The sequence below is a fragment of the Salminus brasiliensis genome, chromosome 3 (assembly GCF_030463535.1).
Source record: "Salminus brasiliensis chromosome 3, fSalBra1.hap2, whole genome shotgun sequence".
In the NCBI taxonomy this organism is placed as follows: domain Eukaryota; kingdom Metazoa; phylum Chordata; class Actinopteri; order Characiformes; family Bryconidae; genus Salminus; species Salminus brasiliensis.
In genome coordinates this window covers 8466914-8480841 of record NC_132880.1, presented here as the reverse complement: position 1 = coordinate 8480841, position 13928 = coordinate 8466914, and the positions used below count along the sequence as shown (strand labels likewise).

The 13928-nt window shown below is 39.6% G+C and overlaps 1 protein-coding gene across 1 annotated transcript; it reads right to left on the bottom strand.

Annotated features, from left to right (window-relative positions):
- Nucleotides 1–896: 896 nt before the first annotated feature.
- galr1a (galanin receptor 1a) lies at nucleotides 897–7471 on the bottom strand. The gene is made up of 3 exons (XM_072674619.1): nucleotides 6595–7471; nucleotides 4545–4610; nucleotides 897–3135 (listed from the first exon to the last, which is right to left on the bottom strand). The coding sequence occupies exons 1-3, from the start codon at nucleotides 7231–7233 to the stop codon at nucleotides 2818–2820; spliced, it is 1023 nt and encodes a 340-aa protein (XP_072530720.1). The 5' UTR covers nucleotides 7234–7471; the 3' UTR covers nucleotides 897–2817.
- Nucleotides 7472–13928: the final 6457 nt, after the last annotated feature.

Below are 13928 nucleotides of genomic sequence, written 5' to 3'. Positions count from 1 at the left end.
AAGCTCCCAGGTCCAAAAAGTTAGTCACCTTGTGTTTTTCAGGTGATAGTAATGTCAGGTTGCTGCAGATGGCATTGCACTATAAATACATAAAAGTGTGTGACAGGATTCATAGATTGAGAAGAGGTGGTACAGTGCAGTGAATATTGGGATTTCTGCCACTGCTGGTAGACCCATATGACCGTATGCTTTAATACACCTGCAAATTCAGCTACTTCCTTCACATGATGGTCTTTGGCACGCCCAAATGCAGATGCAAATGCAGAGTTTCTAAAAACTGTTGGCGGACAGTGGCTCATTTTGTGTTATATTTAGACCCTGACCACTAGATACCAGTGTTCAGATCCCAGTGTTCTGATTGGATGATTTTAATTTTACTCAGATTGTATGTCTTTTAGGTCTGTTTTTGTATATTAAATATATTGAATCATAACCCCTGTATTATGATATGTATCGCGTCAACAGACTCCTGCCAATACACAGTCCTACGGCTTTGTCTCATGCCCTGAAGCACATTATTTAGATACTGCAGAGTGGAGCTTGTGTTTGATATTGAATAAACTCCATGTACTCTCATGTACTCTCATAGAATGGGAAGCTTACCGAAGTTCCCTCTTCGGTTGGATCACAGTGACCCATCACTCGCTCGGTCACAGAGACTCACTCACTCAGTCACTCGCTCACTCACTCAGTCACTCACTCACTCACTCACTTACTCACACACACACACACACACACACACACATTGCACACACATAATAACAGAGCCTTTTAACTCTCCCGCTGTTCACTCCAAAGCTCAAGACTACGGGGCTGGTGCTCGGAGCCTCTGTTGAACTCCATGTGTATCCATGACAACGAGGTGCAGGCTATCTCAAGACAGGATCTCGGCACACTCCACAAACATGAACTTTAGTACGTTGTACAAGAGCACAAAAAGAAAAACAACATCCCGAAAAGTGTTACCAAGCAAGCGTGACATTATGAAATGCAGTTCAAACATTACAAAGCTATTATATTGCATCCACACAATCATCACAGCATGCTCTTGTCAGAAAACATGTGGCGGATAATGAATCTGAAACCCTTTTATCTGATCTAGGAGGTACAAATTACTTCAGGACAATTTAATAAAGATTAAAGGCCATAGGGATTGCACTACAATTACAAATGTACAGAGCATCTACGGTATCAACAGCAGCGTGGGCCGAAGCCCAACCCAGTATGTTTCATTAAACACTACTCGTCTGTGAAGGAGAGACTTCACTCTGCTTATGTTCTTCAATGAAGATACAGTATCAGAGACATTTCCCCATTAAATAACGTCCACAAGTGCGAAAATCATACTGGTGCATCCATGGACTGGCACACTAGGGAATGATAAATGCACACACACACACACACATATGCAAATGCATATACACGCGTGCATGTTTACATGCTGTTTTGTTTTTCAATTAATCCTTTTGTAGTACTTCTATATATGCACGATATGGACAAAAGTATTGAGACACCTTCTCAGTCATCGTTTCTTCAAAAATCAAGGGTATTAAACAAACAAAAAAAAGTTTAAAGGTTTATCCTGTTTTTGCTGGAGTAACAGGCCATACTGCCCATAAAACATAGGTTCACTGCTCCAGAGATGTATTCTATTGGCAATTTTTCTCTACAGGGACTAGACAAGCTGTGTGTGGGTGTGTGTTTGCACATCTGTGTCAGCAATGGGCGCAACTTAAAGTAGATGAATGCATTCTTTAGAAGGGGTGTCCACAAACATTTTGACATATAGTGTATACAGTAATCACATAGTAATAAGAAAGGAGAAAAAAGGAGAAACTCCATTTCAAATGCATATCAAGCTCAGTCAGTCAACATCAATGGATTCATTTTGACGGGTGGTCCACCAGCTAATATCCGATTGCAAAAACAAGTTCACTTCTTCTTCTGTCCACAACCACAAACATATATGCTTAAAAAACTCCATCAGACGTTTGAAAAAGGAAAGATTTGCCGTCTGTCTCTTGTGAGGACGTTTTTCGCTCTCCACCACCTTACCATCCCCTCCAATCCAGCCCTCTAGTTCAAAGCACAAGCAGCTCAGAACTCCATCTACACAGTCATACAGTCTCATGTTGAAGACATCATCCAAATTCTGGTTCTTTGCAGCGACGCCACTGAAGAACCACCTTTCTGTCCTTTCTAGCTGAATGATATACAGTGTGATGTTAGTGTGATACAGCTGTTTTTTCTACAGCATTGCATTCCAATGAAGCCTAAAATGTGTTATCCAATAGCTCAGATTCTCAACCCTGGTTCTGAAGTACTGCCTGGTTCTTACCAACTTATCAGCTAATTTACAAGCCCTAACAAAGAGTTGAAGTGAGTGCATTAAAGCAAGCACACCAAGTACAACCCTGGTACCCCATGACCAGGGTTGGGAACCTGTGTTCCATGGCATTGCTCCAAAGAATAAAGTCTTGCAGCAATTATATTTACAATATATAGCACTTCTACATCCAATAAAGTAATGTAAAACAGTACATCTGATCGGAACCTTTTACCTCACTCTCTAAAGTAAGCCAAAGTGGTCATTTTGTGGTTCCATTAGTGACAACAGGCCATAGGTTGCTGTTGGAAACAGCATGATAGCGGGCTTGATTGCAGGACAGAAATAAGACCATGGCTTCTCCACTGATAACACTGTCTGTTATTTACTGTTCAGTACCACACTTGGGCATTATGCTCATTATGTTGCATATGCTGCAGACCGGGCTGCCACAAGCCTCAATCGCCAGTTAAAGTGGCAGGCGGATGTCGTTAAACCGTGGTGCAGTTGGTCGAGGGCATCATCTCCATCTTGTTCCTCATCTCACGGGCGTCGTGTACCGGACACTCGCTGGCAACCTGGCAGCGGAACACCTGCTTGTAGGCCTGCCTGAAGTTCTCAGAGAGGAAGGCGTAGATGATGGGGTTCACGGAGGAGTTGCTGTAGGCCAGGCAGTGCGCAGCCACCCGGAAAAGGAAGGACGCCTGGTTGAGCGGGAAAGAGCCGAACTCCACCCAGAGATGAACCACATGATGTGGCAGCCAGGACAGGCAGAAGACCACCACCACCACCAGTACTGTCTGGGCAGTCTGTGAACAAGCAGCAGACAGAGATCTTATAGGATGTGTCTGTTTAAGCTTAGTCAGTCATTATGATCAGGCTTTATATTATCTGCGGCTGACTGAGGCTTGTACTTGTACAATGACAGTAAACAGCATCATGTTGAAACTCATTTTACCCAAAGAATTCCAGTTTCAAGAAATGTAACTATGGCTCCCGAGTGACATAGACATCTAAGCACTGGCCTTATCATTGTGATATCCCAATTCAGTTCCCATCCTCCTGCAGATTGCATACATGGCCAGAAGTCCTGGAGAGCAAAACTGGCCATGCACTAACTGGTTGGGTAGAATATTAATTAATATAATTAGTAGAAAATACTACTGTACTTAAGAATGACCAATTTACTTAACTGTGGCAGCCTGGACATTTAGAGTTAACACTGTAAACTGTGGTAATGTCCTACTGCTTTGCATGAGACTATGTGGTTGGTGTGGCACAACAGATAAAACCACTAGCAGCCAGTGAGCTATTACACCATGTGGGAGACCAGGGTTCGATTCCTAGTCTGGGTGACCGTATGCTGCGCTACACCAATAAGAGTCCCTGGGCAAGACTCCTAACACTACATTGGCCCACCTCTGTAATACGAGTTACCTTGTAAGTCGCTCTGGATAAGAGCGTCTGCTAAATGCCGTAAATGTAAATGGTTGGGGAAAACATGCCCAGATGTGGTTTTACAAGCCTGTTTACCTAATTTTCCTTCCATGGTGGGTTTATAAAACTGCTGTACTCTGGCTGTTTTTTTCACAGGATAGCATTGCATAGCTTAGCATAGCTTTAAGCACTGTAACAAGAACACTGCTATGTGAAGAGATTGCAGTAGGGTCTGCTAGGGTTAGCTTATAGCCTAGAGCTGAGCAGTGCTTCAATAGCCTTTAGGCTTTTTAGCCTCGCTTTGATTTTCTATCAAAGTATTTTTTGCCATTAGCCTCAAAAGGCTTTTTCTAGTCAGCTAAATGTATCTACATTTTGGGGGTGTGTTTGAGGTTTACGATATGTCACTTTTATGTACTGAATTCTCCTTACTCAACTTGCCAAGGCAAATATAGTTTTCCAGTCTAGGGCACCTTGAAGGTCTTTAATTGGCCCATTTGTCATAAAGTGTGTTCGCAGCATGTGTTTTTAAGTTGTATGAAAAAGGGGGAAAGATAAAAAAGCACTGCATGCGTTCTCTAATGGCAAATGCGATTTCATTATTTGTATGTATATGTATGTGTTAATGTATATGTTTATACATTATATAATCCTAGATATAATCCTAAATAACCCTTTTTACTTTGACTTTTTCTGGATATAAAAGGATCCCTTTACTGTACCAGAAGCACAATTGTGTGATTCAAACTAATGCATGAATGATTCACTGAATCACTCTTACCTTTTTCTTTGACGCCTCTGATTTCTTTGAAACGTTCCTCAGCTTTTTATGTAGGTGGTTCAGCACCTGCACACATATTGATGCAATGAGGTGTCACATTTCTGACAGTGCAAGAAAAATATGTCACAGCAATATTAAAACGGTGGTCACATACAATTCTGAGACCTGTCCTTCACTGTTATGTGACTTTGCCTCTTCTGTACAGTTATTGGATTGTACATTGGTGAATTGACCTGCAGTTAGATTGTATGTTAATATATGAACCTAATGTTAGATTGTACATTATTAGAAGTGAACCTATAGTTAAATTGTACATTGATGTATAAACATATAGATGGATTGTACATTGTTGAATTTACCTATAGTTAGATTGTACACTGATAAATGAACCTATAGTTAGATTGTACGTTGACATAAGAACCTATAGTTGGATTGTACATTGTTAAATTGACCTATAGTTGGATTATATATTGATGAATGAAGCTGTAGTTGGATTTTACATTGATGAATAAAGCTGTAGTTGGACTATACATTGATTAATGAACCTGTAGTTGGACTATACATTGATTAATGAACCTGTAGTTGGACTACACGTTGATGAATGAACCTGTAGCTGGACTATACATTGATGAATGAAGCTGTAGTTGGATTTTACATTGATGAATGAAGCTGTAGTTGGACTATACATTGATGAATAAACCTGTAGTTGGACTATACATTGATGAATGAACCTGTAGCTGGACTATACATTGATGAATGAACCAATAGTTGGATTGAACATTGATAAATAAACCGACAGTTGGATTATACATTGATGAACGGACCTATAGTTGGATTGCACATTGATGGCTGAACCTATAGTTGGATTGTACATTGATGAATGAACCTGTAGTTGAACTATACATTGATGAATGAAGCTGTAGTTGGACTATACATTGATGAATGAAGCTGTAGTTGGACTATACATTGATGAATGAACCTGTAGTTGGATTTTACATTGACGAATGAAGCTGTAGTTGGACTATACATTGATGAATGAAGCTGTAGTTGGACTATACATTGATGAATGAACCTGTAGTTGGACTATACATTGATGAATGAACCTGTAGTTGGACTATACATTGATAAATGAACCTGTAGTTGGACTATACATTGATAAATGAACCTGTAGTTGGATTATACTTTGACATATTAACCTATAATTAGACCGTACATTGATGAATGAACCAATAGTTGGATTGAACATTGATAAATAAACCGACAGTTGGATTATACATTGATGAACGGACCTGTGCAATCCAATGTGTGGATTGCACATTGATTAATGTAACAGTAATTTAATTGTACATTGGTAAATTGACCTACAGTTACTAGATTGTATGTTGATATATGAGCCGAATGTTAGATAGTACATTGATGCACATTAAATGTGAATGTATAGTTAGATTGTACATTGATGAATAGACATATAGTTGAACTGTACATTGATATATAATCCTATTTTTGGTTTGAACATTAATGAACTAAATAATGCCTGAATTGTACATGGATCAATTAACCTTTACTTGGATTGCACAATAATGAATTGACCTATAGTTGGATTGTACATTGATGGATTAACCTATAGTTGGATTGTATTGTGTTGGATCAACATGCAGTGTTGCATTGCCAGGATATCTAATATGCAGCAATCCAGCAACACAAAAAAATTTAATTAACACATAGAGGGCGAAATTAACAGAGTGTGAAATTAAACCTCATGTTCACTGAAAGCCATGTGGAGGTGATTAAACACCGTAAAGCCTGTATTCTCTAAATCATATACAAAATAGAATGGAACAGAATTAACCAGATTTAAGCATTTATGATTATTATTCACATAATTAAAGTGCTTGTTTTTACACTCAGCAAAACAGGCCTATATTAAGTGCTAGTGAAAGTTTAGGACCAATTTTCGTTTAAGCATATGCGAGAAGTTCTTGTAGAGAACCATTTAACCCTGCAAAGAACCAGTGAATCATTCAGACGGTTCTTTGAGTTGAGAACTGACCTTTGCGTAACAGAAAGAGATGAGGATCAAAGGCAGCAGGTAGCCGAAGATGAACGTGAAGACCACGTAGACCTTCCTCCGGGTGTGGTCGGGCCACACTTCCCAGCAGAACGTGCTGTTGTCTTTGCTCTCCACGATGCTCTGGTGGTGCGCAACCGGCGCGGCCATGGCAAGCGAGAGCGCCCAAATGACGGCCACTCCGGCCAGCGCGTGCCGCACCACCCGGATGGACGAGGACTTTCGGCAGTGCACGATGGCCACGTAGCGGTCCACGGACATCGCAGACAGCGTAAAGATGCTTACCAGCATGGAGACGGTGAAGAAGTAGTGGATGAACTTGCAGATGAACTTGCCGAAGATCCACGAGGGCATCATGTAGACGGTGGACTGGAAGGGGATGCAGAAGAGCAGGTAGGAGAGGTCGGCGATGCTCAGGTTGAGGATGAAGACGTTGGTGGTGCTGCGCTGCTGGCCGGACTTGCGCCTTGCAAGCACGGTGATGACCAGCGAGTTTCCCAGCACGCCCAGGGTGAAGATGAGTCCGAAGATGAACAGCGTGACCAGGTTGTCCACGCCTAAGCCGGGCGCCTCCAAGTCCGTCGTGCGCTCGGAGATGCCCGTGCCGCTCGCGTTAGGCATGGTTTCACCTCTTAGCTCACAAGCAGGTCAGAAAACACACTTGGTTTTGGATTGGTGGGGACGGAGTGGGTTTGTTTTTGGAGATGAGGGGACGCCACAGCAAATTGTGCGCATTACAATAAAAAAATGAAGACGACGATGAAGAACAAGCGTAATGATGGTTTTCCAAGCAGAAAAGACAAAAGCAAGATGTTTCGGTCGACCACTTTGGTGTTTAGAAATCCATAGTCGTGTTCGGACGTCCTCAGCGCGTTTGCGCGCTCCGCTCGCTCGCTGGAGTGCGCGCTTTGGATGCGCAACAGCACTGCGCGGTGCGCTACGGACAGGACGTCACGGATCGAGGCTTTCACAGACCTTTCGCGCACGTCCTCTAATGGCCTCGAAAGATGAGGCAAGTACGATGCCAGTCATGTTTTAGGTGTGATCTGCAGGAGAAACTGCTGATCTAAACGTGGTCTAATAGTACTGTTACAAAGCAGATCAGACAGTACTGTTTCTACAGTGGAACTAATAGTACTGTTTCTAAAGCAGATCAGACAGTACTGTTTCTACAGTGGAACTAATGGTACTGTTACAGAGCAGATCAGACAGTACTGTTTCTACAGTGGAACTAATGGTACTGTTACAAAAGCAGATCAGACAGTACTGTTTATACAGTGGAACTAATAGGACTGTTTCCAAAGCAGATCAGACAGTACTGTTTCTACAGTGAAAGTAATGGTACTGTTACAGAGCAGATCAGACAGTACTGTTTCTACAGTGGAACTAATGGTACTGTTACAAAGCAGATCAGACAGTACTGCTTCTACAGTGGAACAAATAGTACTGTTTCTAAAGCAGATCAGACAGTACTGTTTCTACAGTGGAACTAATAGTACTGTTTCTAAAGCAGATCAGACAGTACTGTTTCTACTGTGGAACTAATAGTACTGTTACAAAGCAGATGAGACAGTACTGTTTCTACAGTGGAACTAATAATACTGTTTCTAAAGCAGATCAGACAGTACTGTTTCTACTGTGGAACTAATAGTACTGTTACAAAGCAGATGAGACAGTACTGTTTCTACAGTGGAACTAATGGTACTGTTACAGAGCAGATCAGACAGTGCTGTTTCTACAGTGGAACTAATGGTACTGTTACAAAAGCAGATCAGACAGTACTGTTTATACAGTGGAACTAATAGGACTGTTTCCAAAGCAGATCAGACAGTACTGTTTCTACAGTGAAAGTAATGGTACTGTTACAGAGCAGATCAGACAGTACTGTTTCTACAGTGGAACTAATGGTACTGTTACAGAGCAGATCAGACAGTACTGTTTCTACAGTGGAACCAATAGTACTGTTTCTAAAGCAGATCAGACAGTACTATTTCTACAGTGGAACTAATGGTACTGTTACAAAGCAGATCAGACAGTACTGCTTCTACAGTGGAACAAATAGTACTGTTTCTAAAGCAGATCAGACAGTACTGTTTCTACAGTGGAACTAATAGTACTGTTTCTAAAGCAGATCAGACAGTACTGTTTCTACTGTGGAACTAATAGTACTGTTACAAAGCAGATGAGACAGTACTGTTTCTGCAGTGGAACTAATAGTACTGTTTCTAAAGCAGATCAGACAGTACTGTTTCTACTGTGGAACTAATAGTACTGTTACAAAGCAGATGAGACAGTACTGTTTCTACAGTGGAACTAATAATACTGTTTCTAAAGCAGATCAGACAGTACTGTTTCTACAGTGGAAGTAATGGTACTGTTACAAAAGCAGATCAGACAGTACTGTTTCTACAGTGGAACTAATAATACTGTTACAAAAGCAGATCAGACAGGACTGTTTCTACTGTGGAACTAATAGGACTGTTACAAAGCAGATCAGACAGTACTGTTTCTACAGTGGAACAAATACTACTGTTTCTAAAACAGATCAGACAGTACTGTTTCTACAGTGGAACTAATAATACTGTTTCTAAAGCAGATCAGACAGTACTGTTTCTACAGTGGAACTAATGGTACTGTTACAAAGCAGATCATACAGTACTGTTTCTACAGTGGAACTAATAATACTGTTTCTAAAGCAGATCAGACAGTACTGTTTCTACTGTGGAACTAATAGTACTGTTTCTAAAGCAGATCAGACAGTACTGTTTCTACAGTGGAACTAATAATACTGTTTCTAAAGCAGATCAGACAGTACTGTTTCTACTGTGGAACTAATAGTACTGTTTCTAAAGCAGATCAGACAATACTGTTTCTACAGTGGAACTAATGGTACTGTTTCTAAAGCAGATCAGACAGTACTGTTTCTACTGTGGAACTAATAGTACTGTTTTTAAAGCAGATCAGACAGTACTGTTTTTACAGTGGAACTAATAGTACTGTTTCTAAAGCAGATCAGACAGCACTGTTTCTATTGTGGAACTAATGGTACTGTTTCTAAAGCAAATCAGACAGCACTGTTTCTACAGTGGAACTAATAGTACTGTTTCTAAATCAGACCAGACAGTACTGTTTTTACAGTGGAACTAATAATACTGTTTCTAAATCAGATCAGACTACTGTTTCTACAGTGGAACTAATAATACTGTTTCTAAAGCAGATCAGACAGTACTGTTTCTACAGTGGAACTAATGGTACTGTTACAAAGCAGATCAGACAGTACTGTTTCTACAGTGGAACTATTAATACTGTTACAAAGCAGATCAGACAGTACTGTTTCTACAGTGGAACTAATAGTACTGTTACAAAGCAGATCAGACAGTACTGTTTCTACAGTGGAACTAATGGTACTGTTACAAAGCAGATCAGACAGTACTGTTTCTACAGTGGAACTATTAATACTGTTACAAAGCAGATCAGACAGTACTGTTTCTACAGTGGAACTAATAATACTGTTACAAAGCAGATCAGACAGTACTGTTTCTACAGTGGAACTAATGGTACTGTTACAAAGCAGATCAGACAGTACTGTTTCTACAGTGGAACTAATAGTACTGTTACAAAAGCAGATCAGACAGTACTGTTTCTACAGTGGAACTAATAGTACTGTTACAAAAGCAGATCAGACAGTACTGTTTCTACAGTGGAACTAATAGTACTGTTACAGAGCAGATCAGACAGTACTGTTTCTACAGTGGAACTATTAATACTGTTACAAAGCAGATCAGACAGTACTGTTTCTACAGTGGAACTAATAGTACTGTTTCTAAAGCAGATCAGACAGTACTGTTTCTACAGTGGAACTAATGGTACTGTTACAGAGCAGATCAGACAGTATTGTTTCTACAGTGGAAGTAATGGTACTGTTACAAAAGCAGATCAGACAGTACTGTTTCTACTGTGGAACTAATAGTACTGTTACAGAGCAGATCAGACAGTACTGTTTCTACAGTGGAACTAATAGTACTGTTTCTAAAGCAGATCAGACAGTACTGTTTCTACTGTGGAACTAATAGTACTGTTTCTAAAGCAGATCAGACAGTACTGTTTTTACAGTGGAACTAATAGTACTGTTTCTAAAGCAGATCAGACAGCACTGTTTCTATTGTGGAACTAATGGTACTGTTTCTAAAGCAAATCAGACAGCACTGTTTCTACAGTGGAACTAATAGTACTGTTTCTAAATCAGATCAGACAGTACTGTTTTTACAGTGGAACTAATAATACTGTTTCTAAATCAGATCAGACTACTGTTTCTACAGTGGAACTAATAATACTGTTTCTAAAGCAGATCAATCAGTACTGTACAACTAATAGTACTGTTTTTAAGGCAGATCAGACAGTACTGGTTCTATGGTGGAACTAATAGTACTGTTTCTAAAGCAGATCAGACATATACACATACACATACACATAGTGTTTCTAATGTGAGACTAATAGTACTGTTTCTACTTACTCACTAATAGTACTGTTTAAAAAGTGTTACAAAGCAGATTAGACAGTACTGTGTCTACTGTAAAGCTAATAATACTGTTTCTTAAGCAGATCAGACAGTGCTGTTTCTATTGTGGAGCTAATAGTACTGTTTATAAAGTAGATCAATCAGTACTGTTCAACTAATACTACTGTTTTGAAGGCAGATCAGACAGTACTGGTTCAATGGTGGAACTAATACTACTGTTTCTAAAGAAGACCAGACAGTAGAAATGCAGATCATTCTGACAATAGCAGATCAGACAGTACTATTTCTATTGTGGGACTAATAGCACTATTTCTAAAGCAGATCAGACAGTATTGTTTCTACAGTGAAATTGTTCATACTGTTCTTAAGCAGATCAGACAGTTCTGTTTCTATTGTGCAACTAATAGTACTGTTTCTAAAGCAGATCAGACAGTCTCATTTCTACTGTGAAACTAATAATACTGTTTATAAAGCTGATTAGACAGTTCTGTTTCTATCGTACAACTAATAGTGCTGTTTCTACAGCAAATCAGACAGTACTGTTTCTATTGTGGGCCTAATAGTACTGTTTCTAAAGCAGGTCAGACAGTCTCATTTCTACTGTGAAATTATTCATACTGTTCTTAAGCAGATCAGACAGTACTGTTTCTATTGTGGAACTAATAGTACTGTTTCTAAAGCAGATCAGACAGTCTCATTTCTACTGTGAAACTAATATTTTCTGTTTATAAAGCAGATTAGACAGTTCTGTTTCTACTACACAACTAATAGTACTATTTTTAAAGCAGATCAGACAGTACTGTTTCTACTGTAAAATTGTTCATACTGTTCTTAAGCAGGTCAGACAGTTCTGTTTCTATTGTGCAACTAATAGTACTATTTCTAAAGCAGATCAAACAGTACTGGTTGATCAGATAAGATAGTATTGGTTCTACTCTGTATCTAATGATAGTGTTTTTAATGCAGATTAGACAGTACACAAATATAACATATTGTTTCTTCTGTAGAACTATCAGCAGCATTTATGTGGCTCTAACAATAGTTATACCTTTTATCTGCTGTAGAGACTGTGGATCAAAAGGTAATATTTCTACTGCAGATCAAAACTGGCATTCTATAATTCATCTATAGAGAATATTGTTTCTTCTGTGACTCAAACAGAAGCAACACTGTGACTCTAACAGTACTGTTTCTATGACTAATACAAATCATTGCATTTTGTCATTATATTAACATTAACAGAGACAGAAAAGCATTCAAATAAAATGCAAATGTAACAAAAACAGTTGTTCATATTCCATTTGTTTCAGATGGTACATCCACAAACAGTAGGGCTTCTAGTGAATATCTTTCCTCAGTGTTTCCACTGTAAATCAGAGATCTTTCTAGCTGAACAATGTAATTTGCAGCACTGTAATGCAGCAGGAAAGATTTATTACTGTTAATATTGATTGCGGTGTGTTGAAGCTCGAACACCGTTTTTATTGCTGTACTACAGCACATTTGATTTGGAATGAAACAATGCCTATGAAGTTGAAGTGCAGATCATCAGTCATAATTTGATGGTGTGCATGTCCATATTGATTGGACTTACAGCCCATGTAATTTTTTTAAAAATCCCATTTTAGCCGACCAGAGATAATTGGGCAATTAGCTGCTTAGCTGTTTCTTGACCCGCTGTGAATTATTGCTTCATTATTTCAGACACAAAAAAAGCTCTAGAGTTGTTTTTAGATGGTTCCTGTGGATCTGGGTTCCCTTGCTGTGCCTTTTCCAACATGAAGACGAATAAGAGTGAATGCCAAATAACACAGGACGCACAGGGTCTGGCTCTATCCTCATTACCCAAACTGAAATATTGTAATATGCCTGGAGCCTTGTTTCATGGCAGCAAACCATATTAGGCTACCATATGCTCAAACGTGTATTCTAGCGGCCTAGGGAAACGAAAACACTAGCACAATGCTTTCACTTGAATTGAAGAAGAAAAACGTGTGTGATTCATGTGCTGAAACTGCAGCGAAAACTCGAAACAAAATCATGCTAAACTTGGATGAACAGTGGAGCTGAGAGCTAACTGTGTGGAAGTTGAAAAGTGCTAGCTGTGCTGTGATTCATTCCATTTGTTCCTCTGATGCAAGCAATGTAATACTCATGTCTGTGCAGTCGTCTTCCAATTTAAACTACAGGCCGCACAACGTTTAAGCACCTTGGTGCACTAGAAAAAAGGTTCTAAATGGTCTCAGCTGGGATTCAAACCTACATCTTAGCAGCATTGCTCACAACAGCAGCTCTGTTATTCTCTACAGTAATTTAAATAAAATTGTTGTATAAATTAAAAAGATGACAGTGTCTAAAGGTATCCAAAAAGCTAGCATTAAGTGTCTTGCCCAAGGAATCTTATTGGCATGCTTGCAAGGCCATGGAATTGAACCCTAGAGTACCGTGAGAAAAGCAGGTTTGTTACTCACTATGCTATTTCAACTGCTCCCTCTAGATCATCATATCACACAATGCTACCGAGCTGGGAAGGTGATGGATATTACCTGCCTCACTGTATTTCCCTTGACTCTAGAATAACTAGAGTTCATGGAAGTAATGAGAGTACCAAGCATTTCAAGGCTAAATGCAACGACTACTTCAGGAAAATGTGGAACGATGCTAAAAAAAAGGACAAAGCTCATGCTAGGCCAATTGGCTGAAACACTACTTGGAGAAGGACTGATCGGAGGTCAAGTGGCAGGAAAGTCAATGAAGCGAACATATGCTAGCCCGAGGCTTGGCTAAAGCTAATGTG